Source organism: Sebastes fasciatus, chromosome 16 (genome assembly GCF_043250625.1).
Source record: "Sebastes fasciatus isolate fSebFas1 chromosome 16, fSebFas1.pri, whole genome shotgun sequence".
In the NCBI taxonomy this organism is placed as follows: domain Eukaryota; kingdom Metazoa; phylum Chordata; class Actinopteri; order Perciformes; family Sebastidae; genus Sebastes; species Sebastes fasciatus.
The window spans coordinates 27371471-27399269 of record NC_133810.1 but is presented as its reverse complement, the minus strand read 5'-3'; the positions used below and the strand labels follow the sequence as shown (position 1 = coordinate 27399269).

Sequence of the window (27799 nt, the reverse complement as noted above, 5' to 3'; positions counted from 1 at the left end):
AAAAAGATCATACGTCTGAGTAAAATTAGCTCAGCTGAAGGAGAGGAGAAGAGAAGGTTTTCTGTAATGTGTGTGTGTGTGTGTTCTAATTCTACCTTTCATGGAGTCATTGCAGTGTGTGTATGTACTGTATGTACTGTCAATGCATGAGGACATTTGCAAAGAAACCTAACCTACACAATGCTGCATGTGTCACAGATTTTGCACAGAAATTTAAAATGATGTCAGGTATAGAGGAAACAAACTATACCGAAACGATTATCTGTATTTATTACACGGCTTTGTTGAATACTCGATTCTGATTGGTCAATCACAGCATTCTATGGTCTGTTATTTCTTTATAGCAGACCGCTGCTGTGTATAACAGACCGTTGCTATGGACGTTGTTCTGATGGCGGACTCTGGAGGACCATTTTTCTGTCAAATTATTGATTTCTCAAGTAAGTAGTCGTGTAATAAACGGGATAATGTACAGCGAGCCGCTTATCGTTGTGATTAAACCCCGACAGGGTGATGCGGCACATGCGAAGCATCGCTCGCTGTACATTATCCTTTAAGTGTGTGTGTTCTTGTACTTGCTGCATAGTGGGGACCGAGAAAAGTTTTTAACCAACAGACTGAGGACATTTTGGCCGGTCCTCACTTCTTCAAAAGCCTGTTTGAGGGTTAAGACTTGGTTTTAAGGTTCAGATTATGAATTAGGTTTAGGTCAGGGTTAGGGTCAGGCATTTAGTTGTGATGGTCAAGGTTAACGTAAGAGGATAGCGAATGTATTATGCCACACATTATGTGTGTGTGTGTGTACTTGTACAGCTATCTTTGTGAGGACTAATTTGAGTTTTAGACCTTCAGAGTGAGGACATATTTGGAAAATGAGGACATTTTGGCCTCACTTTAGGACAGACCTTCAAAGGCCTGTTTGAGGGTTCAGACTTGGTGTTAAGGTTCAGGTTAGAATTGGGTTATGGGGGACCTGGTGGAGCGGGCGCCAATTAGGTTAAGTTTAGGGTTAGGATAGGGTCAGGCATTTAGTTGTGATGGTTAAGGTTAGGGTAAGGGGCTAGGGAATGCTTTATGTCAGTGAGTGTCCTCACAAAGATAGAGGTACAAGGTTGTGTGTGTGTGTGTGTGTGTGTGTGTGTGTGTGTGTGTGTGTGTGTTAATGACCTCATTGTAGTCCAGTGCAGAGTCATTGCACATAGAGCACACAGTGGCCAACTCCAAAAGTCCATCAAAGTCTCCACACTGGACGGGCTTGTCTCCTTTCAGTCTGGAAAGAATAAACACATGTCACTCACAACAGCAAAACACAAGAGGAAAACACTTCACAGTTCGCTAGACCTCAGACGCTAATCAATATTTATGAGTGGGGAAAGACATTCGGTTGTTTAGCATTCCGAAGTCGACTGTAGAAAACAGTGGTTGTACAGTAGTAAACAGTGTGCGTCTGTGTGCGGGCCAGTGTGTTCCTGACTAGCAGTGCTGATTGCATGACAACCGTGGATCCCTTCCCAGTAGAGACTGCAACCGTTGCTAGCGAAGCTCCCACACAATAACCCACACTCTGCTGTTATGAAATCGACAGGTTCATGCGGAGTCAGAACGCTGTACTCACCAAAAGGCTAAATAAACAACACACATATATACAATGAAGTGTAGAATCCTTCTCCTGCCTAATGACTATAGCCACCTACCACAGACAGACGCACATTTACTAAGAGTTAAAAACATTCTGACATGGCACGGATCAAAATGACAGCACAATCATGAATCTGACACTTGAAGATCACACTTCATCTGTGATTGTTACTACTTTTCTGCAAGTAATATGCACATAACAACAACCAGGAACTATTTCCCTGGTTATTATTGCCATAGCAACCCATAAAGCACTGCGAAGAGACAGTTTTTGTGAATCATTAGCACTGATGTAACAGATCTTGGACCACAGACCACATCACAGTTTGCTTGAAAAAAGCAATTCAGAATTTCCTCAAAGCTGGGATGGATGAGGGGAAAGAGGGTATGAGGGATCTTCCTTGAGTTCACCGTGGTAAAATTTGAAAAAGCACACAGACATGTTTCATATAATGGAGGTCTTAGGGTGGACAGACTTTACCAAAATAAAAGTAATACATGTTTAAACTGTGACACTCACATTTGTCCCTCAGGGGCATACGTAGAGCCAGTTATAGAGAACTCATGAAGGCTGCAGTTTGAATCTTCCACCTTGTCTGCAACGAACATCTGGAGAGGAGAAAAGAGACGGCACAGTTAGCTCATTAGTCTGTGATGCCCGTAGTCAAATATAAATAATGACTACAGAGAATATTTATATTTATTTTAAAAAGGAAATAATTTCTTTATTCTCTACTACAACCCTATTAAACCCTCCAGTGGATTCACTGTTAAAGCATGTCATTTGCAAGCATTGTTCAGATCTAAACAAATTTATTTTCTCTTAGTTTTCATCATTAAATCTTCCGTTATACATGTATATCTGTAACTAGATGGTCGAATGTTACAGATTGGGTCTTTACATGTGAGAAAATGTGTATAAAATGATGCACAGAACAACCAAATAATGGCTTCACTCAATAAGCAAATTAAAGATGCAGTGTGTAGGATGTGGCAGCATCTAGCGGCGAGGTTAGGGTTTCAGGTGGTTGCGGATTGAAACCACCTGAAACTTCTCCTGACACAAAAATGCGTAATCATGAAAATGTGAAAGCACGAATGGCACAATCTAGAGCCAGTGTTTGGTTTGTCCGTTCTGGGCTACTGTAGAAACAAGGCGGTCTGCTCCATTAAGAGGAGTGATTGACAGCTGCTCAGAGACGGCAAGGCTCCAGATCAGCTCTGATTGGTTGTTTTCTTCCGGTCTGTGAAATCTTGCAGATGCCATTAGGAGCACCGGAGGACACGACACCGGAGGACACCAGAGGACACAGAGGCACATGATTTTTTTTCAGATTACCCGTCTCATGCACTACTGTCAGGATATAAAATAACTTTTTTCAAATCATATTTGCGCCAATTCTACCTACTGCTGCTTTAAGGGGTTAAGCTGTAAATCATGGTTTAAGTGGTTCTGAGGTGTGGGCGAGTCCTTGACCTATATGCGCCTCATAGAGGTAATATACTGTAACACCTTTGTTATCACTGTATATCAACATGGAATTGTAGTGGTGATGTTAGTACATCTTGAGCTGCCAAGTTACCAAGAGTGATTTACTGCAATAGCGGTATCATCACATGTCGCCCCATGGTTTCCAAACACACTTCACAAATAAACAGCTAAGTCTGCATCTTGTGTAAATACCAAGAAGCAGGATGCTGCTAACAAAGAACCAACTATTCTGGCCATAGTTCTCAAAGCGCTCCGGATAAATTAAAGGTTGTGAAGCATTATAAAAGAAATCAAATAGTGTCTGGAAACAGGAAGTGCTCTGCAGGTTGGAACAAGGGGTCACTGCGGAGGTCAAGTTCAAACTGCGGCCAGAAAATCTGGAGTGATCCAGAGTCAAGAAATCCCCCCACCCGGGTGAAGGCTTTTCCGGCAGTTGTCACTTCTTTCCCCGATTCTATAGCGTTTCTAAACACGCAGGCGACATGGGAGTTGCTCTGCTCACACGTCTCGATGTAAAACTTCATCAATCACTCACACTGCCATACACGCTCCAGTCAACTGCTGTGAAACAAAGCCGGAGAAGGAGGGAGAGAGAGCCGGAGTCCCAGAGCTCTCCAAGGTTTTGCTTTGTTGGCAAATCTTTTTTCCTGAAATTCCCCCTGGAAGGGTGATGCACTGGTAATACTAATATAGTGATAAAAACAAGGAGGGAGTGTTGGGGCTGGTGGTTCATAAGAATGGGAGACATCACCGTTCACGGTCCAAGGCCTCTCTCTGCGCATCTAAACACCTCATCTGAATGGCATACATAAATTCACAATAGGCTAAAAGACTGCCCTTGACCTCCATTCCTTTATTAATATTCTTTTTTTTTAACAACTTGACACTTAAGTTCAGGAAAGAGTGAAAACACACACACACACACAGAGGGAAAACATCCCTACGACCTCGCTTAACTCTGTTTGAGACTCCATTAAATCTGACTGATTGAAGAATTAATGAAGCAGCTATTTGGTTAAACTTGATTTCCTCCGTCAGTGTGTGTGTGTGTGTGTGTGTGTGTGTGCGTGTGTGTGTGTGCGTGCGTGCGTGTGTGTGTGTCACTGACTCACCAGCCTCCACCAATTTAAAAAAGGGAACACAAAATCGATGGCAGACTCCAGATGAGAGCTATAGCTGTCATCCCTCTAGCACATGAGCCTAAAAGGTACGTTTTAGCCTTTTAATGGAGTAATTATTCCTTAACAACTCTCCGCGGCAGGGTTACTGCATTCAGTCCGCTGAAGTAGTCTAGCCTCTGGACAAGATGAAAGTTAGTTTTAAATAACTGTCATACTGAATCATGATTACAGCCTCCGTGAGATTATAGCTTTTGTGAGAGAATGCAATTTTTTGCATTTGTAATTTTTGACATCAGCAGTGTTGACATTTGCCTTCTTTTACTGCAGCAAACAAACAGTGGAACTACTTGGAGGGAGATTTGAAGTTGTAGCTGATTAAATTTAATAGCCATCAAATGGATTCCGTAATTACTCCTTTATATACTGCAGTCGTTTTCGTTGTTAGTGGCGAAGTCCGCCATTTCAACACAAAAGACTCAAATTGCCTTACTTGTGCACAAGAGATTCACATGCATGCAAGTAACACAGTATTATTGTTTATCTCATTTAGATCAGACTCTCTGTTTACTCTCCTAACACAGTACCAGAGCTGTATTAAAGCTAGGGTTGGTAATCTTGAGAAACTAGCAAGAGTATCCATCCAGCCATCCATTATCTGTAATCGCTTATCCTATTGCTGCTGCAGGTGGGGGGGTGGAGCAGATCCCGGCTGACATTGGGCGAAGGCGGGGTACACCCTGGACAGGTCGCCAGACTATCACAGGGCTGACACATAGAGACAGACAACCATTCACGCTCACTTCACACCTACGGGCAATTTAGAGTCAACAATTAACCTAACCTGCATGTCTTTGGACTCTGGGAGGAGACCGGAGTACTTGGAAAATACCCACGCTAACACCATCATGCCACCCCGAGCAAGAGTATGTTCAATTTAAAAAATGATCTAACCGAAATCTGAGTCTAGTGTTGCCAACTCTTTTCCAGCAGCACTCGCACCAAAAACCCCTAAATCTATCGAGAAAGTCGCAAAGTCTGCAACATTGACTGCCTGTCCCTTCAGGCCTCCCTCCAAAGCCACACCCCCAAAATTATCATTATGAACGTAAACAAGGAACATGGCTACTGTTAGTACTGCTGTCCAACTAGCAGCCTGTGGAAGACTCCGGTGACGTGCAGTGAGTACACAGGCAGACTGCAATCAGACAGGTAGCCTATCCAATCATTACATTTGGGCCGAAAGAAACGATTGGACGAGCTTATTACAGTCCTACGACAGCCACAGGTACCAAATTTGTTCTCTTTTTTTTGTGAGAGCATTTGATTTATTGATTGCTGTTGGGATGTAATGAAAATTTCAACAGATACAACAACAAGACTCGGCCATTGTTTAACTTCATCACTCACTCATTCACTGACAGACTTTTGCGGTTTGTAGGGCTGGCCCTCTGCGGTCCAGCCAAAAAAGGTTTTTGAAGAAAATTACCAACCCTAGCTTTTAGTTACTAAACTGGAACCGATAAGGAAATTCCTGCATTTGTACCTTCAGTAATCTTGTGACTGCATCCAAGTTTTAATACCTTGAATATTTCAGTTGATATCATGCTTACGTGATGCATGTTCTTAAATTTGTGCTTAATCAACTTCTAACCAGACTAACTTTGGGAACACAGCGGGCTCAATAGGGGCCAACAACTCACTTTTCCCTGCTGAATCACATTAAAAACATGCAGCTGGTGAAACATGAGGTGGCTTATAATGTGAAGCAGTCACAGAAAACGTAATGTATTTGTCATTGCGGTTCATACTGACCACGATCATTCATCAAAAACGTGTCCACAACAATAGACATGGGGGTTTTTGACAGTGGATCTGGGTTAAATATCACAGCGGCGCAGCCACAACGAGCTGTTAGATGATGAGCTGCAGGCAACAGGCTGCAGACCTCCGACCTCTCAGCGAGGTAACCACATTTACTGTGACCCGCTGTTGTGTGGGAAACTACAGTACACACACTCATGGCATAATGGAAAAAGGCCAATTATTGCGCCTGACTTCTTTATTAAAACAATGTGTGTTTGTTTGGCCGCACTGTAAACAGATACACAAGCTGTTCTTCTGTTGGGTTTATGAAGTAATAGTTGGGTTACAGTACTGAAGTCCAATAGATATGTAGAAATGACTCACTGAAACATGAGCCCAAACAGCACAGGTCTAAACCCATTATTTCCTATATCTTTGTTCACCGCTTCTTCAATTCATTTTGGGATAAACTGTCCCTTTAAGGACATTTTAAAAGGGGAACACCACCTAAATTAAGAATTCTAATATGTTATTTCCATGGCCTAGGAAAGTTCAATCAATATGTGTTAGCATGAGCTACTCTCTCTAAAGGTGTGTTCACACCAAGAGCGAAGCGGTGAATAGACGCGAAGTTGTGCTTGGCTTATTACAAATCGGCAGCATTATGTAGTTATTTCAGCATAATTTCGATCTGTTTATTGCAATTAAATCACAGCACAATCTGTTTATTTTGGGTTCATACCGCAGTAGCGATGTGTGGCTTGGTAAATACAGTCAGTGCAATGGCACTGTGTGTGAATACAGCTCGCCGCCGGGTGATGTTATCAACCCAGACACGACGGCGTTTGATTTTCTGACATATCTGGGACTTCCAAAACATGTGTAAAGCAGCAACAGTGGTTATTTCCTACATGGTTGATGGCGGAGATGGCGGAAAGAAAAGTTGTTGGTATCTATGGAGACAAGTTCCTTCTCCTCTTCGGCACGTCTAACGCGAATGAACACAAATGATGTCATAGGGTATAAAGTCTGGAGTCCAAATGAGCTTTATTCTATTGTAGTGTTCTCAGTTGTGAAACAGAAAATTTTCCCATATACTCAGATCATTCCCCTGGGTGCTCTCAGTGTCATCTAGAACATCTCTCCCCATTCATTGACTATGGAGCAGCTCCACACTTTATACCCTATGACATCACAAGTTTGAGTTTAAGCAATCTAGTTATTGGATTCTGGAGAGAGTTGTTCATGTTTACTAATATTTTTTTGGATTGTCTTAGACCATAGGAATAACAGGTATGAATTTTGGAAATGGCCATCAGGCTCAATACTCTCTCGCTCTATAGCAGACCAACAATGATGACCCAATAATTTCCACTGAAGCACACACAGCAGTCACAAAGCAGGGCCTGAGGAATAAAATAAGGTTGTTCTTTCAACTGCGGTCAGTTTCCCCTCTCTATCTGATCCGCTGTGGTCTCCAAGGAAACAAGGCCCAGTGTGAACCATGTGACTCAAGTTTGTATTCTGCTACTCACTTCCTCTGAGCTTGTGTGTGTGTGTGGGGGGGAAGGAGGGTGGTGAGTAACCCTTTTTTAAGTGTGCATGTGTGATGTCTCTTCATGTGTGTGAAGGGAAAAGGGAAGTCGGGATACGGAGGGGAATCCCTGGAAATCCTGCGGATACGGGGATACCCCCGAGGCAAGGGAGACCCACGGTGCTATCAGGGCCACTGGCTGGAGACCGGTCCAAGAATAAGCACAGATGGATAAGCCTGGGCAAACATTCATGCGGGCATTTAAACCTTGACGCACGAAAAACCATAAAAACAGAGCAAACACAGCCGTGCAAGCATAGCACCAGCAAGAAGAGGGGACGAGTTAACGATAATGACTATCTCCAGGAAACACCATGAGAAAAAAAAGCTGCAAAGCGGAAGTTTGATTTGTCTCTCTGAGAGTGTGAGTGTGTGTGTGTGCCCCCTTATCTCCCACCAGAGAGCTGAGAGCAGCAGGCTAGGGAGTACAGGTGGAAGCAGAAGGTCAATATTTACCAGCCTGCCTCGCTCTCTTTTTCTGTCTGGGAGGGTTTTTCAGGGGGTTGCGGTGAGATCACTGCTCCGTGTCCCTCCTGCTAGAGGGAACTCCCTGCCGCTACGCATTAATCACACAGATGCTCCACGTCATCTCGGGGAGCAAGGGGGAGGGAGGGGCGTTTATACCGCAAGAGTGTCTGTCTGCCGTACAGGAAATGCACAGCCTTCTGATGCTAACTCCATTTTGAAATGGCAAGAGAATAAAATGGATACACACAGAGACAAAGGAGATCTTCTGGAAGTCAAAATGTGTTTTTCTCCTTGCTTTACAGCTGAAGCACTACATGCAGTCTGCAGGACAATCAGCTTCTGCATTAAATGCAGTCTTTATATATCAGGACTAGATGACTTTGAAAAAACATGTTTTAGCATTTACCATTATCCAGTTATTGTCACATTGGACACTGTTCAGCAAAAGTTACATACTATAGACTCTCTCTCTCTCTCTCTCTAAAGATGGTAATGTGGGGGGCTATCTCAGGCTATAACATTCAGCCCTGCCATTCAGTCCACGTAAGCTCAACCCAGTCTAGAGGTCTTCATGGGTCCTGAGGAAGCGGGATCCGACCAGGAACCCGAGTTGTACCAGGTCCAAATTATACTCTGGGCTGGGCAGCGTCTAATTTTACTGTTTCGGGTCTCAGGTTTGTGTGTTAATATGTCTAATTTGGACATTTAAATTACTGAGAAAGTCATCATCTTCTGACAAAGTCAAAGTTAACACGATACTAACGTGTTAACGCAAATTCTTTTTAACGTCTCTAACTTCTTCAACGCAACTTGCGATTTTCGTGGGCTCAGCTTTAAAGTTAGAGTGAAGATACTGGCATCTTATGAAACCTAAGGATTCCATCGGTACCAACTATGTCATACTCGCTTGTCGCAAAGGAGGCTAAATAAAGCTCCAAACTTGCGCTAAATTTTGCGAGGAAAAACTGGCATGGCCATTTTCAAAAGGGTCCCTTGACCTCTGACCTCAGGATATGTGAATGTAAATGGGACCCACAAGTCTCCCCTTTACAGACATGCCCACTTTATGATAATCACATGCAGTTTGGGGCAAGTCAGTCAAGTCAGCACACTGACACACTGACAGCTGTTGTTACCTGTTGGGCTGCAGTTTGCCATGTTATGATTTCAGCATATTTTTTATGCTAAATGCAGTACCTGTGAGGGTTTCTGAACAATATCTGTCATTGTTTTGTGTTGTTAATTGATTTCCAATAATAAATATATACATATATTTGCATAAAGAAAGCATATTTGCCCACTCCCGTGTTGCTAAGAGTATTAAATAATTGACAAATCTCCTTTTAAGGTACATTTTGAACAGATAAAAAAATGTGCGATTCATTTGTGATTAATCGCGATTACAAATTTTAATCGATTGACAGCCCTACTTCTGCCACTTTCAAAGTTGAATGAATGTTTTGACAGGTCACTGCAAGATAAACACAGGTGTAATTGATCAAATTAATTACAACCGCATTCTGTTTAGTGCGTCACAGCCATTCCAGAGAACCTTGGCCCACCTAAATGGAACAGGGCCATAATTAATCTTATTAGTTACACCTGTATTTACCCTGCAATGACATGTCAAAATGGCTGCTTTGAAAGGGGCGAGTCGAAAACAGGACTTTCATTATTTCTTTAAGTTAGTCTTTAAAGGAAATACTGTCAACATATTATTTTTGGAATCGAGTTTCTATGACTTTACATTGATTCTTAAGACATTATTATATTCTTTATTACATACATTAAGCTGCCTTTAGATCACTAGAGAAGCAGTCATTGTTTTGCAAGTCCCAAGTCAAGACTGACAAGTCCCAAATCAAGTCTCAAGTCCCAAGTCAAGTCCCAAGTCAATACCCAGGTCAAGTAACAAGTTAAGACTGAAAAGTCCTAAGACCCAAGTCAATTGTAATAACAGTTGTCATTAATGAACAATTAATAACAACTGTCCAGATTCTAATAATAGTATTAACTACCCCTTTAGTAATAAATAAACTAGATTCCAGATTTTCTATGTGAAATCATTGAATGAGCAGCCAACACTGGCTTTAATGCTGCCCTACTCTACTACTCTACTACTGGCCACCAGAACCTCCGAGGTCATTAACTGTGGTGAGAGGTGAGATGGAGGATGTAGGGACAAGAGGTGTTAACTCAGATTAGGTGTGTGTGTGTGTGTGTGTGTGTGTGTAGAGCTAGAGCCCTGAACAGGAGCCAAGACAAGCAGCGCTGGCATTTACTGTGCTTGGAGCAAAGACGGCTTGTGAGGAACACACACACACACACACAGACAGACAAAGGAAAGGGTGAGGCTATGCGCTACAGAACTACTTGTGAATAGCTGTGGATAAGATCTTTCAATGCTTGTCATCTAATGTAATTATATATACACTATTTATACACTATTTATACACTGAAACCTACAGCCCGGATCAGGATACGGATCACTGTATTGTGTTTATTCAGGCCAGGTGACATTTGGAAAACCTTTACTGTGTATTTGTGAGCTGATCTGGTGTTATGCTGTAGCTGCAGGGTCATGCCAGCCTGTACTACTCCCCCAGCAGTTATCTCAAACCTGCCAAGTGGAGGTAAATATTACAACACCACAAGAAAAGAATAAACACAGGGAAAAAAAGAAAAATCTCAAAGACGGATAAGAGATACGGGTCAGCAGATCCCTGTAGATTCACCTCCATAGCTACCTCACTTTGTCAAATGAAACTTTCTTTGTCAATCAAACAACAGGATGTGGAAATTATCGATGCTTACTCTGCAGACGGACATCTGGTTGGTGGTGAGGGTGCCGGTCTTGTCGGAGCAGATAACGGAGGTACAGCCCAGGGTCTCCACCGAGGGCAGGCTGCGGACGATGGCGTTCTTCTTGGCCATGCGGCGCGTGCCGAGGGCCAGGCAGGTGGTGATGACGGCGGGCAGGCCCTCGGGGATGGCGGCCACAGCCAGTGCAACGGCGATCTTAAAGTAATAGATGGCCCCTCTGACCCAGGAGCCACCGTGGACGGGGTCCCCGAAGTGGCCGATGTTGATGACCCACACGGCCACACAGATCAGGGAGATGACCTTAGAGAGCTGCTGCCCGAACTCGTCCAGCTTCTGCTGCAGCGGCGTCTTCTCTTGTTCCGTAGCTGCCATCTGATTGCGGATCTTGCCGATCTCGGTGGCAATGCCGGTAGCAACTACCACGCCTATGGCGCGGCCCGATGCAATGTTTGTGCCCTGAGAACATAAAAGGGAGAGAAACGAGTGTGGGGAAGTGAAGCAGAAAAACATCGGTCAAAATGATTTCAAGTCATTTTGCTGAACATAAGAGAAGAAAGTTCCAATCAAATGAATCCAACATACTGAACATACATTAAGCTGCCTTTAGATCACTAGAGAAGCAGTCATTGTTTTGCAAGTCCCAAGTAAGTCTCAAATCTTTGCACTCAAGTCCCAAGTCAAGACTGACAAGTCACAAGTCAAGCACCAAGTTCCAAATCAAGTCCCAAGTCAGGTCCCAAGTCAAGTCACAAGTCAATACCTAGGTCAAGTAACAACTCAAGACTGAAAAGTCTGAAGTTAGTCCTACGTCAAGTTCCAAGTCAAGACTGACAAGTCACAAGTCAGGGCAAAGTTAAGACCGAATAGTCCCAAGTCAAGTCCGAAGTCAAGTCCAAAAATAAGGTCTCAAGTCAGGACTGAAAAGTTTGTGGTGTCGTCTTTGTGCACACACTTTTTAAATAATATACTTATTAATCTTTGGGCTTGGGGGAAGGTAAGTATTTTCATGTCCAAAGGCTCAAGTCCAAGTGAAGTCACGAGTCCCTGGTGTTAAAGTCCAAGTTGAGTTGCAAGTGTTTTTTTTATTTTGTCAAGTTGAGTCTTAAGTCATCAAATTTGAGTCTGACTCGAGTCCAAGACGTGACACCTCTGTAGAGAAGTGATATAACCTTTCTGAGGATTGCATAACTACGTTCAACTATGTGACTGAAAGTCAGGCTTGTATAGCTTTGCCTAGGATGATATCAATCTCGATATGAAGGTAGAAGATAAACAGGACTCAGCGAGCTGCAGGGGGATGTGCTTACAGAAAACAGCATGTTCTTTTTGTCTTGGTTGACAGCTCTGGGGTCAGGAACAGGGTCAGTGTGTTTGATGACGGACACAGACTCCCCTAAAGAAAAGATTGCACGAGACAATTGTACAGGGTTAGATGTGTAAGTGCGACAGGTGATTATTAGACCAACAGTGTGATGTTTCCACAGCGACGGCACCAAACAGAGTTACGCTCACAGCCTAAAGGGGAAGGAAGTACTATCACAGGCAACATCGTTGACACTAAGATTGCACAATACTTTTAACATTCGGTCTTCTAAGTCCATGCAGTAAAGGTGCAAGGGAGCATACTCTATCTGAATTAAGTGAAAGCCTTGAAGCAGGATTGTTTGGTGTCTGATGAGAGATGGGAAATACCTGTGAGGATGGACTGGTCCACTCGCAGGGTGGTGGACTTTATAGAGGTCACTCTGATGTCAGCAGGCACCTTGTCACCAACTAACACAAAAACAAAACAAACAAAACCAGCTGGGATTACCAAAAAGTATTATATCAAATACATTAAAATATTAAACGAATACAAGTGTGCTTAAAGGTGCTAAATGCAAAATTGGGAGAATTTCTTTAGGCTCTGCACAGTTCTCAACTTGGCGAAGGCTGAGCCGGTAACGGTGCAAACAGCGGCAAAAAGTGTTGACAGAGCTGACAGTGCTAAATGCTAACATCAGCATGCTAACATATTCACAATGACAATGCTACCAGGCAGATGTTTAGCAGGTATCAACAGGTTTACCATGTTACCATATCTTGTTTAGCCTGTTAAAACACTAACATTTCCTCATTAAGCACAAAGAACAACTAAGGATGTGGTGACGTCATTAGTTTTGAGAGGGAGGCTGTTTGCACGGTCGAATAAGTCAGAGTATGCACGGCTGCATGTAAACAGGAATATTAGTGGAATATTCATTTTCATTAGCCATGCAAACAGTTTAGTAGGAATATTGTATTTTTCGGAATAAGGGCAATTAAACAGAATTCTTTGTGAACTTGTCAGTGAGGTTTGGCTTGTGTTGAACCCCTCAGGAAAGACAACCTGTGCTTGTAAGTGTAGCTGCAGGTGAACAGTTACACTCAATCGAATGTCCGTGTTCAAACAATAAATCCTCGAGCAAAGAAACATCGGCAGGTTCAGCCCAAGCTCAGGCTGCAGCCGCAGGTAAACAATGGCTCGATGCAACCTTGATGGAGTCACGTTGCCGTTTTAAAAATGATCGATCATTTCCCCTCCCCTTTGTTCTCTCTTCACTCTCTTTCTGCTCCTCTGGTACACCACTTCCTTACACGTGTCAGACATAAACTACAACCTGCATTTCATCTTCTCCACCACAGTCTGTCTGCTTATTAAGCCTGCATATTAAACTCGTATTTCATAGCCAGACCATTATAAGTATCCAATGCCCCAAAACAAAATGGTTATTGCTTCCTCTTCGTCAAAAGGCCGACAATGAACATTTAATGGAAATGTTTTCATAATAGCAGAACAGAGCTAGCTTGTGAATAATGGACGGTTTGATGTAGTCATTGATAATGATCTCAGAACAGACGGAGTGGGAAATTGCTCCAAAAACGCCAGACAGATGTAATATTCTTCATTTGTTTCTCCCCAGCATGATAGACGAGGGAAAGACCTGATCATTACTTTGTGTAATAAGCGTCTCATTAAAGTGGCGGTAGGCAGAATATTTTTGGCATCATTGGGAAAATATTCCATAATTACCTTTCAGCATATTGTACTTCAAGTGTTCTGAGAGAAAACTAGACTTCTGCACCTCCTCATGGCTCTGTTTTAAGGCTTTAAAAAAATCTAGCCCTTGACGGGAGACTTTGGCCAATCACAGGTCATTTCAGAGAGAGAGAGCGTTCCTATTGGCTGTTCATTTAACAGAGGTAGCTGTCAATCACATTTTACAGCTAAACAGTACACTACGAGGTTTTTCTGAAAACATTTTCTGTGAGAAATAGGCATTACAGTAACAGAATATTGATTCATATTTGATCAGCGCTGCCTAGTTTAACCGGTTGATAGGAGTTTGCGAGTGATTGACAGCTGCTCAGAGACGGCAAGGCTCCAGCTCGGCTCTGATTGGTTGTTTTTCTCCAGTCTGTGAAATCTTGCAGATGCCGTTAGGAGCACTGGAGGACACCGGAGGAACATGATTTTTTTCAGATTACCTGTCTCATGCACTACTGTCAGGATATAGTGACAGCCTGCTGCTGCTTTAATACAAAGTCCTCAGCCATCAGGGCCTTTCAGAATGAATACGATTTGTTGAATTCCTGCTTTTTTCCGCTCACATACTTCTTCTGTACAAGCTCACTTCATAGTGAAAACTTTTCAAAGTGATCTCACGCTGATACATTTCCGAGTGTTTATTTCTTGATCTTTCTCCATTTCTCTCAGAGCTCCATCATCTCCTCTTGACAGTTGCTCAATGTTCCGAGACCTCGGGGGGAATTTTTCACAGTCTCTAACCCGACGGGACCGAGATGGTGAGAGAGACGGAGAGCCGGAGCGGCCGCGCTGTGTGTAGCTAAATTAGCCGGTACTTCCATTTCCGTATTTCTCTCCATCTCTCCGTCTGACACCCATGGGGCTGTGAGAGAACGAGAGTGGGAGAGGCGGAGGGTGGAGAGAAGTGTGTGTTGTGTTTGTGTGGGAGGTGGCCGGGGGCTACAGGTTCACTGTAGCAGGACTGGCCGAGGGCAGGGAAGAGCGGCTTTTCAAACGCCTACCCACAGACTCCTGCTCCCCTATTCACTTTCTGCCACGGCCTCCCACAGACACTCTCCATCTGCTAGAAGAGAAATGTGTCCTAAAACAAACCACGTTAACTTCAGATAAATATCAAAAAGATCCGTAATTTATCCGACTAATATTCGCTTATTCATAGTATCAAAAAGATAGAAAAAATATTAAAGAGGACCTATTATGCTCATTTTCAGGTGCATACTTGTATTTTGGGTTTCTACTAGAACATCTTTACACGTTTTAATGTTCAAAAACGCTTTATTTTTCTCATACCGGCTGTGCTGCAACACCTCTTTTCACCCTCTGTCTGAAACGCTCTGTTTGAGCTCCTGCTCAGCCCCCTCCCGAAAAGCCCAGTCTGCTCCGATTGGTCAGCTGGCGCAACTGTCATGATTGGTCAACCAAACCGTACTCTTTGGAATCCGCTCCAGCTCCTCTCTAACTAGCTTTGTTTGAAGGCGTGCCAAACCAGCCGTTAGGCAGGTATTATGCAAATGTGTTACTTGGTGACATCACCATGTAACGGAAGAAAAGGCAGGACTTCAAGCAAGGCTTTTAGGGCAGTCAAAGAACATATATCGCTAAGAAGTTAAAGTCAATTGTTTGTTCCAATGCAAAGTCAGCACCCAGCAGCACAACTACGCTTCTAACTCTAACTCTAACTTTTAGGACATGATTTAAATGAGTGCTATTTAAGTGTTTGTACTAGGAAGTTGATTTACCTCAAAAAAAATTACACATAAAAGGGAAAAGCACAGTCATAATAGGGCCTCTTTGATAATTAGCATTTGCCTCAGAATGAATGAATAAACTGGAAAAGTAGCACATGCACATTTGATCAAAATAAATGAGGAGGCTTGCGCCGGTTTGGCCAGCCGGAGTTCTCCTTCCATTTGGTAAAACTGGACTCCAAACAAAATCTCTTGCATAACATACTGGCAAAGAGGTCCTCATTCACGTGGAGACTAACCGTGACTCGTTAGCGGGAATTGCTCGGTGGAGGTTTCCATCTCTTCAGGTCGTGTGTAAACCCTCTAGGAGTTCCTGACCGCTGCACTCACTCCATTTAAAAAAAAACAAAAAAAAACAGGAAAGTTCCAGTGGAGGCGCAAATCACAACTGTGTCGTAACCGTGGCTGGCATCGCCGCCAGCGTACCTACAAGAAGGCAGACGGGCAGCGGCGGTGGAAACTTGAGTAAATATATTTATGCTCTTTTCTCTCCTCAAAAAGGCACTTGTGGTCAGCAGCGTCCTTTTCCGATACCTCCACACACAGTTTATTTTACCCCCTAGCATCCAGTTCCCATGGAATAACCACAGGCTCATCTGAAGCACAGGAAAGCCCGGGAAATCAGTGGAGGAAAGGAAAATATTAATTTGTTTTCTTTGTCACCGTATCCCTACAAGTTTCAGTCTGACACACCTTCTCTTAAGTGAGAAGAGTATGTGGTGTCGTTCCTACCTTGGCTGTTTACCCCTGTTTAAAACTGCTAAGCAACAAGATTATGTCACACAGAACGAACCGAGTGCTTAATATACGACCGTGTGTATTTTACAAAAGTGCAGCAGGGTGCATAACACCTCTTCTTAAAGTAAACTTTGACAGTAAATGGATTCTGTACTTAAAACAAGCGAGAAGAGCTTCGTCTACTGCCTCGTCTTCAACAGAATTTCACACGTACAGTATGTGTCCAGCCATCTGCCATATACGGTATGAGGACGATGATGAAGTACACTGAACAGAGAGTGCACGGTGCCAACAGCAGAGACAAATGGAAGTGTTAAAAAATGCCTTTTTCCTTCTCAATCATCATAAATCTTGTAGATATGTAATAATGGGTCTTATGTAAGAAGCGATTTAAGTACAAATTTCCTCTTAGTTTTGTTCGTATCCACGATTTGTTCTTATTTTGTTAGTATTCATTGATTTCTGGGATTCACCAATGTTTTCTTATTTTTGTTCTTCTCTTAGGTGAGAGAACATTTTGTGAGCAGTCGAGAGCAAAAAAACATCTTGTTCTCACAGTCCACAAAGTGTTTGTCCAACACAAGGAAACGTTTTAAATTTGAGGAACATAAAAAAACACATGAATATCATATAATCAAATTTAGATGTTACAAGGGATGTTGTTGTAGGTTATGTTTTAAAGTAATTATAATTGGATTATTAAATATATATACTATTGGTCCATTGATCCCAATGAAGACTATAAAAACCCTTGGATGATGCGTGCGTTCAGCTTCAGAATGGCTTACATACTGCTCTTAGATGCTTTTTGATTTTCCTGTAACACCACTACTCACGCTCTGGAAAATCATTTACTTTCTATAAGATTATTTAACAGTATCTCGCCATCGCTACTGCTGAAGTTCTTCTTCTTCTTCTTACAGACATTTTGGTGGCATTTCTCCAATATCAGCACACGGCACAAAACCTGCCCTTATATAGTATTTAGGGAGCGTTACCTATGCTAATAATAAACAATGTCGGTGCCTCATTCCACATGACGGACCTGGACCTCTGTCTTCCAGGAGATTTTGCCCCTCTTATCAATTTAATTCAGTCCAAAAGGGCTTATTGACATGGGAAACATACGTTTACATTACCAAGCAACTGTGAACTAAAAACGCCTGGAAGCTGCTTGACATCCTTCTGGATCCATCTCTTCATATATGTTCCACATTATGTGTCATTTTTATTTTGTCATATGGATTGTCTATGTTGTATTTTCATTATGTTGTTACTCTGTACACACGACATCTATTGCATGTCCCTCCTCTGTTGTCCTCTTCCATTTTTTCCCTCTTAAAAGGTTTTTATGGGGGAGTTTTTCTTCATCCAATGAGACTGTAAAGGACAGAGGGTGTCGTATCCTGTGCAGATTGTAAAGCCTCCTGAGGCAGAGTTGTGATACTGGGTTATACAAATGAAACTGACTTGACTTACGAGAAAACATAAGAGAAATTTAAGAGAATGTTGCTGCATGAGGCCCAATGTCTACTATAATATAGTAGACAATAAAGTTCTCTTCTAGGTAGCTCCTCAATGGGACAACCAACATGGATCGTCTAGCAGCTGTTGACAGCCAGCAGTTACATCAGATCCCTTATTCAAACAACAGATGGTTCAGTTTAAGTCGTATCTGGTCTCTGCTCATCACAGGTGTCGTTAAAAACTCAACCCCTTGTGAACTTCGGCGTCGCCGAACGGGGGCACAGAGCGTCGTCATGGTGACAACTGTTGGTGTTGACGGTGGCGGTACAGGTGGGGATTGAGCAGTCATTTTGGTGCTTGCTACCTGTGCGGGCTTGTCTGCGTCTGGCTGTGTTGACACGCATGCGTGATGGAGGACACCGGCTGTAACAAGCCCAAATTCCAAGGAAATGCTATCTGTCATACAAACACACGCACACAAGGTGTGTTTCCAATCTTTCCAAGTAAGTAATGTCAACTAGATTCTCTGTAAAAGGCAGGGAAACAATTAAGTAAATGTGAGAGGGGGCCGGTGAGAGAAGCCCTCAGATCTAGTTACTTGGATGGATGATTTCATTTTTGAAACCTTTGCGCTGGAACAGGCTTCACTGTAACCAGCGCAGCATGTATAACCTCTCTGCTCGCCTCTCCGTGCCGTGATTATGAATGAGCGCTGCGATCTCTCACATCCTGAGCTCTCCCTCCTTTCCCACACATCCCTCCGAGCCGTCTGAGACGAATCACCAGCCGAGCAAGGCCGAGGATTACCCTCTCAGAAAAAAAAAAAAAAAAAAAAAGCGGGCATGTTGACGGCGAGGTGATCTCCTTGGTGCTGCATGTGCGCTCATACATTAACTCTGGCATACACAGATGTTCTGGAACCGGAGTGACAACAAGGCTATTTTTAGACGAGGCTGCCCACACAGGGGCGAGTTTACAGCAGGGGGAATTGTGTGTGCGTGTGTATGTGTGTGTGTGTGTGTGTAACGTGGGGGGAAGAGTGTGAGCGAGGAGGAGCTGACAAACATCCAGCGGCGGCCAGGTGGTGAGACTGAGAGCATGGAAAGCAAAGGGAAAAGGGGGGGAAAGCTGTGGAAAATTAAACTGGGCCTTAAATACAAGGGGTGACCACAGCCACTTACACACAACCTCACACACACACAAACAGACACAACTGGAGAGCAGCCCTGGCACCTGCACACCCAGAGAAAAGACTCTTATGTAATCCAGTTTGAGATATTCCAATAGTGTTTCCAGACTCATGAATGAGTGGCAGAGGCTGTGCGTTTGTGTGCATGTCGGCGGCATACACGGGCAGCCAGGTGACAGCAGCAAAGTCCACCAGAGGTAGACAAAGCGTAAATTAGTCCCGGTGAGTGACAGTAAGAGTTCGGCTGTGTGCAGCCGCAGCTTACCTGCCACCTCCACGATGTCTCCCGGGACGATGTCTCTGGCTTTGATCCTCTGGACAGCCTTGCGGTTCATGCGGTACACCTTCCCCATCTCTGGCTCGTACTCTTTCAGAGCCTCGATGGCACTCTCAGCGTTCCGCTCCTGCGCAGGGAGACGAGGAAAAGAGCAAGTCATGCCAAGGACAGCTTTAGAATTTCTTGGTAAATTGGAGATTTACAGTAAATGTTGTTGGAGCTCTTGCATGTAGCAGGTTATTCTGAGTTCTGGTATCATGAAAACACGAGAGACAGAGTGGCTTTAGGAAATGAAATCCTGTTAGATGTTTTTAACCAGCAATGTGTACAGGAATGTTGGTTACACTTTGAAGAGTTATAGAGAGGCAAAGTCCCTCCCCTCCCGCTGGACCCCATGGGACCTTATTTTGGAAAAAATATGTATCGTAGTCAACAGCGAGAGACAAATATTTTTTTGATCCCGTTTGAATTGTGCCATAAATCACACATATGATGTTTGTCAATTTAAAAGATAGTTTTGCAAGTCAAGAAAGTCTCATTTTGTCGTAGAATCATTTAGTTTTGTGTGAAACCGCTCAGTGAACTACATCTCTCGTCTCCCGCAATATACGTCACCAACGCTAGCCAGCTAACTTAGCTTAGGTCCACCAGAAGGGGCGGGACTTTGCCTCTCTATACACTTGTTCCACTGTGTCCTAACCATCGACTGTATATAAGAAGTGGACATAGTCACTGTTACGTCACCCTTTGGTTTGTGGACTGCCGTTTTAAAGCATCGAGTTCTGCATTTTGGCTATCGCCGTCTTGGTTTTTGGTCTTCACCATCTCCTTTTTTTGCAACCAGAAGTGACACGAGAGGGTGGAGCTAAGTACAACCGAACACTGAATAAGACATTCTTAGGCGACCAAAAATGTTACAATTAACTTTCATGAACTGTTCACTGTGAAAGGGTTAAAGTTCTAAGACGAAAACATGGACAACTCCCAGACCAACACATTCTCACTCCCAACCTGTCAAATACCCCCGCTTGGTCAGAGCCCCTCATTACTCATCCTTCATTACTTCCATTTTCACAGGAAGGTCGGTTTAGGCAACATAGCCACTTAGTTACGGTTAAGAAATGATCATGGTTGATGTTAACTTTACTGACTAACGACTGACGTGACAAAATTAGTCAACGTTACTTTTAGTTTCACACGGGACAAGAACAGCGGTCTCCTGGTTGAAAGTCTTGTGTTTGTTTGCTTTGACTCCCATTGCAATGTGCCAGTTGGAGGTACAGATGTTAGCACATGGTGTCAGTTTAAATAGAGCACACTGATAAAAAAAAAAAAAAATATGCCAAAGGTGAATCCATGCATCCTGCAACAGGTGGTGGACAGGATACACAGCTTTGACTTTATCGTCTTGTTAGCCTTTGTTACCATGTGAACACCTCGCGGAAAGAAACAACGTTACTCATGTGTGTGCGCACTTTACACAGAGACAGCAGCAGGATGGAGAGAGTGTATCTCACCTGCCAGACCCCGATAACAGCGTTGGCGATGAGGATGAGAAGAATAACAATTGGCTCAACAAAGGCGGTGGCCGTCTCCTCTCCCTCCTCAAACAGAGCCAACACCTAGATGAACATACAGAACACAAAAAACATTATCAGACATTTTGATACTGCAACTCAAGTCCCCTGCTGGTTCCATTATATATATTTGTGAGCTATATATATATAGCTGTGAGCTATGGCTTTTTCATGCACTCTTAATTGCAACCATTACACCGAGTGTAGATAGATTATTTTTTTTAAATCAAATCGTAATATCCATTTTTTCAAATGAACTGAGCTGCTCTACGATCTTTGTTGCTACCCCCTGGCACATGCAGAAGTGCTGTATTCCTTGGTTATGAATCACTGGTCTGTAGACTGCAGTAACCCTCTGACCTCCACAGCCAAGAGCAGGTGATAAAGTGCAGCTGAGATCAGGAGAGATCCATTCATACTCTGCTCTATTCACACTCTCCAAAGAGAAAGGCTGGGAAATGGCCAGAGGGTCCGGGCTCGTCCCTCTGCGGTAAACACAGTTAAGAGGCTGCAAACATTTCAGACTGGAAGAGAGGATTCTGCAGAGCTCAGTGACAACACAACAAAAGCCAACATGTCTCACATCCAGCAGGGAACAAAAAAACGTGGCTGTGGACATTTTAAAGAAATACAATTCAATGATGCAGTTCTAGTTAGTCTAATATGCATTTACCTATTCACTCTGTGTTATTCAGTAATTTTCGCAACTTCATTCAGACTAATAAAAGTGATCAAACTTAATTAAAACAAAGGGTATGATTTAAAAAATCATTAAATTAAATTCTAAAAAAAAAAAGTAGTTAGCCTCAAGCAGCAAGACGATGCTTAAAAAAATGACAAGGGCAATAAAAATAAATGACATCCTGTAGGAAAGTAGATCATTAGGGAAATAAAATCAGTGGGATTACAGTGGATGAACTGAGCTAATTTTAAACACTGTCACTCTCATGAAGCCCAGTTCTGCAGGAGCGTATTGTGTAGTTCCAGTACACCAAAGCTCCAGGATGGTAGGAAAATCGCACACAAATTAACATTTACATAAGGATTTTGTGAGATCTACTTCTTTCTGTGCTGCAGTGTCTTTTCGGCTGACTGTGTACCAGAACATGAGGCTTGAGAATGACAAGGGAGTCGACTAAAATAGTCAGACTGAAAAGTGCTGCAAGAGAAAATGTTCATTTGCCTGAGATAAGAATTTGGAAAGTTTCACAAAAATGAAATTAATTTCTAGTCAAATATCTCTGCTTTAAAATAACCATGCAAAGGATCTTCTACCATGAAATTAGAATCTCTATCTTGAGATCTGAGATGTTATGGCAGTGGTGATGTTAGTAACTCAATAATGTCATACTCAAATTATGACCAAAATTGACCACACACGCGCATCTTAAAGGGATAGTTGGGGTGTTTTGAAGTAGGGTTGTATGAGGTACCTTTCCATAGTCTGTGTATTAACGACACAAGATGATGGTCGGCAGGCCCCCAGTTTGGAGAAACAGACAGGAGTTACCGCACGGAAGCAAAGCAATGTACCGCTTAGAATATTTTCACCGCTTTATCTTGCCGTCAGACGGCCCTTTCCGACGGGGAACTGAACTGAAGGTGAAACTTACGTATGCTCTCATCCCAGCCACCAGATTTGAGCCAGACTCCATTGACAAAAACAGTACTGTAATGCCTATTTCTCGAGTAAAATGTTTCAGAAACATCTCGTAGTGTACCGTTTAGCTGTAAAGTGAGAAAGTTTGAAAAGATTTTACGCAAGAAATAGGCATTACAGTGACAGAATATTGATCCATATTTGATCAGCGCTGCCTAGTTTGACCGTTTGATCGGAGTTTGCGGGTTCAGGGCTCCAGCTCGGCTCCGATTGGTTGTTTTCCTCCGGTCTGTGAAATCTTGCAGATGCCGTTAGGAGCACTGGAGGACACCAGATAACTTTTTTTTAATCCTATTTGCTCCAATCTGCCTACTCCAGCTTTAATACTATACTCTGGTCTATAGCCAGATATAGTAGGAAGGCCGCTGAATACTAATGGATTCTGTAAAGGTGTCAGAGATGGCAGTCACGCTATGTTACCTGTTGTAATAAGCAATAAAGTGCATCTTTAGAGGATCATAACAGAAAAAAGCTCCCCACTGCGACATAGAAATTACTTGAACCCATTTTCGTTATTATTTCGTCGATGAAACTAAAAATACTGCAAAGCAAAAGCAGAGACAGAGAGAGAGAGAGAGAAGAGGAGATAATAACGTGGATCTACTTTTCCATGATCTGATGGGGCTTATCAAATGATAAAAGAGTATATTCTCCCCCAGTGTATCGAGCGGCAGAGTGTACGTCGAGGACGGCCAGAGCCCCGGTCGATAGCTCATCATTCCCCATCATTTGGGACGGTAAATCTCCCCCTCTGACGCAGCTCAGATTGGAGGGCAATAATGGCGGTCCTCTCAGCAAAGACACTTCACACAATCAGGGCACATTCAGAGAGGGGTTTGAACACACCAACTGCTACTTTCACGCTGAATGGGAGTTCAAATGGAGAGATTTCAATGAGGGAATCTGGTGGAAATTTAACTGCTTTTTGCATTTGGCAATCTGAGACCAAATTAAGCCCAGATTCAATGTTCAAGGCTTCGTTACCAAAATAAATCTCTCCTTACAGCTTTAAACGTTGCGCTCTTCACACCCCACATGCATAACTGAACGCTGAGACACGTGTCGACAGATTGCCCATTATATCTGAACGTTTTCCAGAGTTTTGGAACATCGCGCGGTGCTCAGTAAAATGGAAAAACACTCATATCAAATCAGTCGAGAAAAAAAAACACTCTTAAGGTCACCTATCGAACAATGGACGGTAAACAAATCCAATGGTCACTTGACTTTTTACGTCCCTTCCTGTACTCTCTTGAACTCCCCAACACTAACTCAAACTTCATGCGTTGACGTGGAAAAACCAAATAAAAAAACAGATCAGCCCTCTTTCTTCCTTCAAAGGGAGGAAGTGCACCGATTGTTTCAGGTGGCTGCTGTGGCTTTCTGTGTGGCTCTGCCCTGATAAACCTGCCACAGAGAGGGCTGCTTGTCACCGCAGCAAAATGAAAATAGATGATAGGAAATAATAAAATGGGGCATAGTTAGGGATATAGCTCACTGAATTTGTTGGTGAATTCCCCATTGTTGTAAATGTGTAGTCGTACCGGTATATATATATATATACATACAGTATAATAAAGTAGCCTAACCTGACCTGTATCGTCTGATAACAAGCTCCACTCGTGTGCCATGCAAAGGAGGCAGGAGAGTCTTATCATCTCAATTTGAATCTATTCAAAAGAACAGCCAAATGAGTCCCAGACTAAGGTTTAACTTTCCCCACTGTTCACTCTACTCCAGCCACTCCCTGGTGACGTATACACATTGAGCAAATAGTAAAGTTAAAAGGTTATAAAGGACTGTAGGACAAGCCCTGAGAACTGGTGTGATTAAAGGGAGACACCCCAGGTGAATAGGGTAAAAAAAATGAAACTTCCCAAGTTGATTACTTATATTAAGACAATTATTTTTTGTATGACAAGTTTTCTGAAATGTTATGTTTAAATTAGGGCAGTCGATCGATTCAAATATTTAATCGCGGTTAATCGCATGATTTTCCACAGTTAATCATGATCAATCACAAAATTAAACGCGATTTTTTATCTGTAAAATGCACCTTAAAGGGAGATATGTCTAGTATTTAATACTCTTATCAACATGGGAGTGGGCAAATATGCTTGCTTTATGCAAATGTATGTATATATTTATTATTGGAAATTAATTAACAATACAAAACAGGTACTGCATTTAGCATAAAAAATATGCTCAAATCATAACATGGCAAACTGCAGCCCAACAGGCAACAACAGCTGTCAGTGTGTCAGTGTGCTGACTTGACTATGACTTGCCCAAAAACTGCAGGTCAGAGGTCAAGGGACCCCTCTGAAAATGTTTTTCCTCGCCAAAATATAGCATAAGTTTGGTGCGTTATTTAGCCTCCTTCGCAACAAGCTAGTATGATGATGGTTGGTACCGATGGATTCTTTCGGTTTTATAGTTTATAATTTTTCTTCATTCTAGCTTTAAATCTGAGTCCGTAACAACTTCCGAAAGATCGGCAGCCTGTCGGATTTTTAAGAGGTTAATTAAAAATCACAAGTTGTGTTAATGCGTTAAAGAATATTTGTGGTGTAAAAACAAATTTACAGCCCTAGTGAACAGGGTAAACAAATATAACCCCAGCCCTGTCCTTCCCTAGTTGATTACTTACATTAAGACTTTTTTTTTTGTATTACAAGTTTTCTGAAATGTTATGTTTAAATATACTAATGAATCATTATCTTATTAAATTTGTTCTAATTTGCATCCATTTCCAGAACAGAATTCTGAACACTGGAAAAAGCCGAGCTCAAAATTCGCATTTCATTTTGTTGACATATTAGAGTCAAAAGTTTTTACAGAGGGGATTTTGGATCTCGCTTTTTATCACCCCATAAATCAGAAAACACTTTCAACAACCATAAAAAAAATCCATTTTCCGCCATGTTTTTAAGGAATAAAATGTTGTATAAATCAGGCTATGGATGATATATGGACAAACCCCTCAGTAAAAACCTTCAGAATATATATAAGAATTAAACTGGAAAGTTCGGTTTATGTAAGAGCTACTGAAGTGAAGAATTTTAGCTCAGTGTCTGAAAAAAACTAATTGAGAAATAGATATATAGATATTACAATTACACTTCCCCAGTTGATTACTTGCATTAAGACAATTGTGTTTTGTATTAAAAGTTTTTTTAAACTTTATGATTAAATATGCAAATGAGGTATTATCTAATGCTAACTTTGGGTGAATTTAGGAGAAATCTACAGATGCAAATAGACAAAGTAGTAAAATAAAAACCTAAATGTGTATTTTGGATGTTTTATTTCCACTAGTCTGAAAGGACACATGTTATGGGAGCAAAACATCCCAAAATCTCCAAATTGACCAGTGCATGAAAAACAATGTTCTTGTCTGGGGCGTCCGAAGTATATTTGTGATTTGGAGTCAAATCAGGTCACGAGGAGCCTCACTTTAGTTACTGAGCTGAAACCACTCCAGGCAACGATGACATTGTAAAGCATTAAGGGTCTGTGTGCGGCAGTGGAACAGGGGCCGTGTTCCACTATAAACAACCTTTTTTAAGCCTGATTTACATGAGGAAAAAGTGGAGCCCACACTCTAAAGTCCTGCAGTTACAGCCCACGCCTGCTCTCTCCGAGCCTCTCCGCTAACACGACAGCAGTTAGAGAAGATCTACAGTTTTAGAGCGACTTTCCTACTTTCAGAAATAGCAACAGCAATTCCATCCCGAGACACCGGGGACGTGCTGTAATAGATGGGAAAAAAAACTTTATTATGCAGTCAGGATTCCCCCACTCCACCCCTCTCCGACCTTCGCCGCCCTCGGCCTGCAACCAGGGTCGCAGTTTGAGGCGCTGCAGCGGAGGGAGTTTTGATTGATGGTTTTTGTTTCCAGTTAAGCACAAGTGCTCTGCCCGTTTCCCTCGCTGAAACCATGTCAACACTGGGTGGAAAAGCCTGTAATACACAGGTTTCCACATGAAAATGGACCACAAAGTAGGTTGAGTGTTCTAACAGGGGAATAAAGCTAATGGAGCTCGCCTATTAGGCGTCAATTTCCTGGCCAATGTCCAATTTGGGTCTCAAATCCCACGGAGACAATCAAGATCAAGAACAAATAATGCCGACCTTACACCAAATAACTTTTCAAGCGATTTCACTGTCGCAGACGTATTTCCAGTGTCGGAATGAAATCGAGAGTTTAGCGGCGCGCTCCCGTGATCTTGATTGTTTAGTGTAAGCGGGTCATAAAACTCCAGCTGTCTTAACTCTGCCTTTTTCTAATCTTGATGTTCTGATAAAATCAAACAAGATTAATATTAGGGGTGTCACAATTTTGATTCTAAATTGGAAAGCGATCGAAATTGGCTTCCGATCTCGACCATCGAAATCAAAAGCAGGATCAACAATTTTTTTTCCTCCAAGAGCAGCTGATATTGGTAGCGAGAGCAACAAGCTAGCTGCTGAGTGCTCCGCCTCTGCCCTCGGTGACAAACAGCGATCAGAGGAGAGAGAGAGGAAAAAAAGAGAGGAGAGAAACAAGCGCGATAGTAAATGACAACAAAAGCATATTTTTGTAGATTACAGCTCACTTGCAATGCACTGCAGAAGGATTTAGCTTTTGTTTTTGTAATGGTTATGCACTGGGGGGGTCACTGATATTGAAAAGATGCAGCTTTTTATATTGTAGACTGTTGAAGATACATTTTTGAAACACTTTATAAATAAAAAGGGAGTTCAGTTCTTTTTTAAAGAAGAGTGTAAATGACAGTTGTCAGTGTATAAAACCAATGATCTTTACGAATCACTGTCACTGTCGTTTTAATGAGCTGGGTCGTACTTACAAAGGAGACACAGGCAGCTAGCAGCAGGATCCTGACCAGGAGGTCTTCAAACTGCTCCGCCACCATATCCCACAGGGACTTGCCTGAAAGATGCATAGACAAATACGTCACACACCTTTACACATCACACTCAATTTAAAAGTTTGAGGCTACCACTGCACATAAGGTCTCAAAGTGTGCCTTAATACTTGAGGATGGGAATGATCTGAGAGATGTATATTGACATTAGTTTCTTGGTGCTGACAAGCAGATGTGAAGAAAAACAATCCCTGTATTTACAGAGGAG

The 27799-nt window shown here is 42.5% G+C and overlaps 1 protein-coding gene across 3 annotated transcripts in view; it reads right to left on the bottom strand.

Moving 5' to 3' along the window:
- Window positions 1-27799, bottom strand: part of atp2a3 (ATPase sarcoplasmic/endoplasmic reticulum Ca2+ transporting 3) — a 58642-nt gene that overhangs the window by 10871 nt on the left and 19972 nt on the right. For all 3 annotated transcript variants that reach the window (XM_074612074.1, XM_074612076.1, XM_074612075.1), the window contains exons 3-10: window positions 27514-27596; window positions 20943-21047; window positions 19414-19552; window positions 12632-12712; window positions 12247-12332; window positions 10931-11395; window positions 2159-2247; window positions 1168-1270 (exon numbers count right to left, since the gene is read on the bottom strand). In XM_074612074.1, the coding sequence (XP_074468175.1) occupies window positions 1168-1270; window positions 2159-2247; window positions 10931-11395; window positions 12247-12332; window positions 12632-12712; window positions 19414-19552; window positions 20943-21047; window positions 27514-27596 (1151 nt within the window). The remainder of the gene's footprint in view (window positions 1-1167; window positions 1271-2158; window positions 2248-10930; window positions 11396-12246; window positions 12333-12631; window positions 12713-19413; window positions 19553-20942; window positions 21048-27513; window positions 27597-27799) is intronic.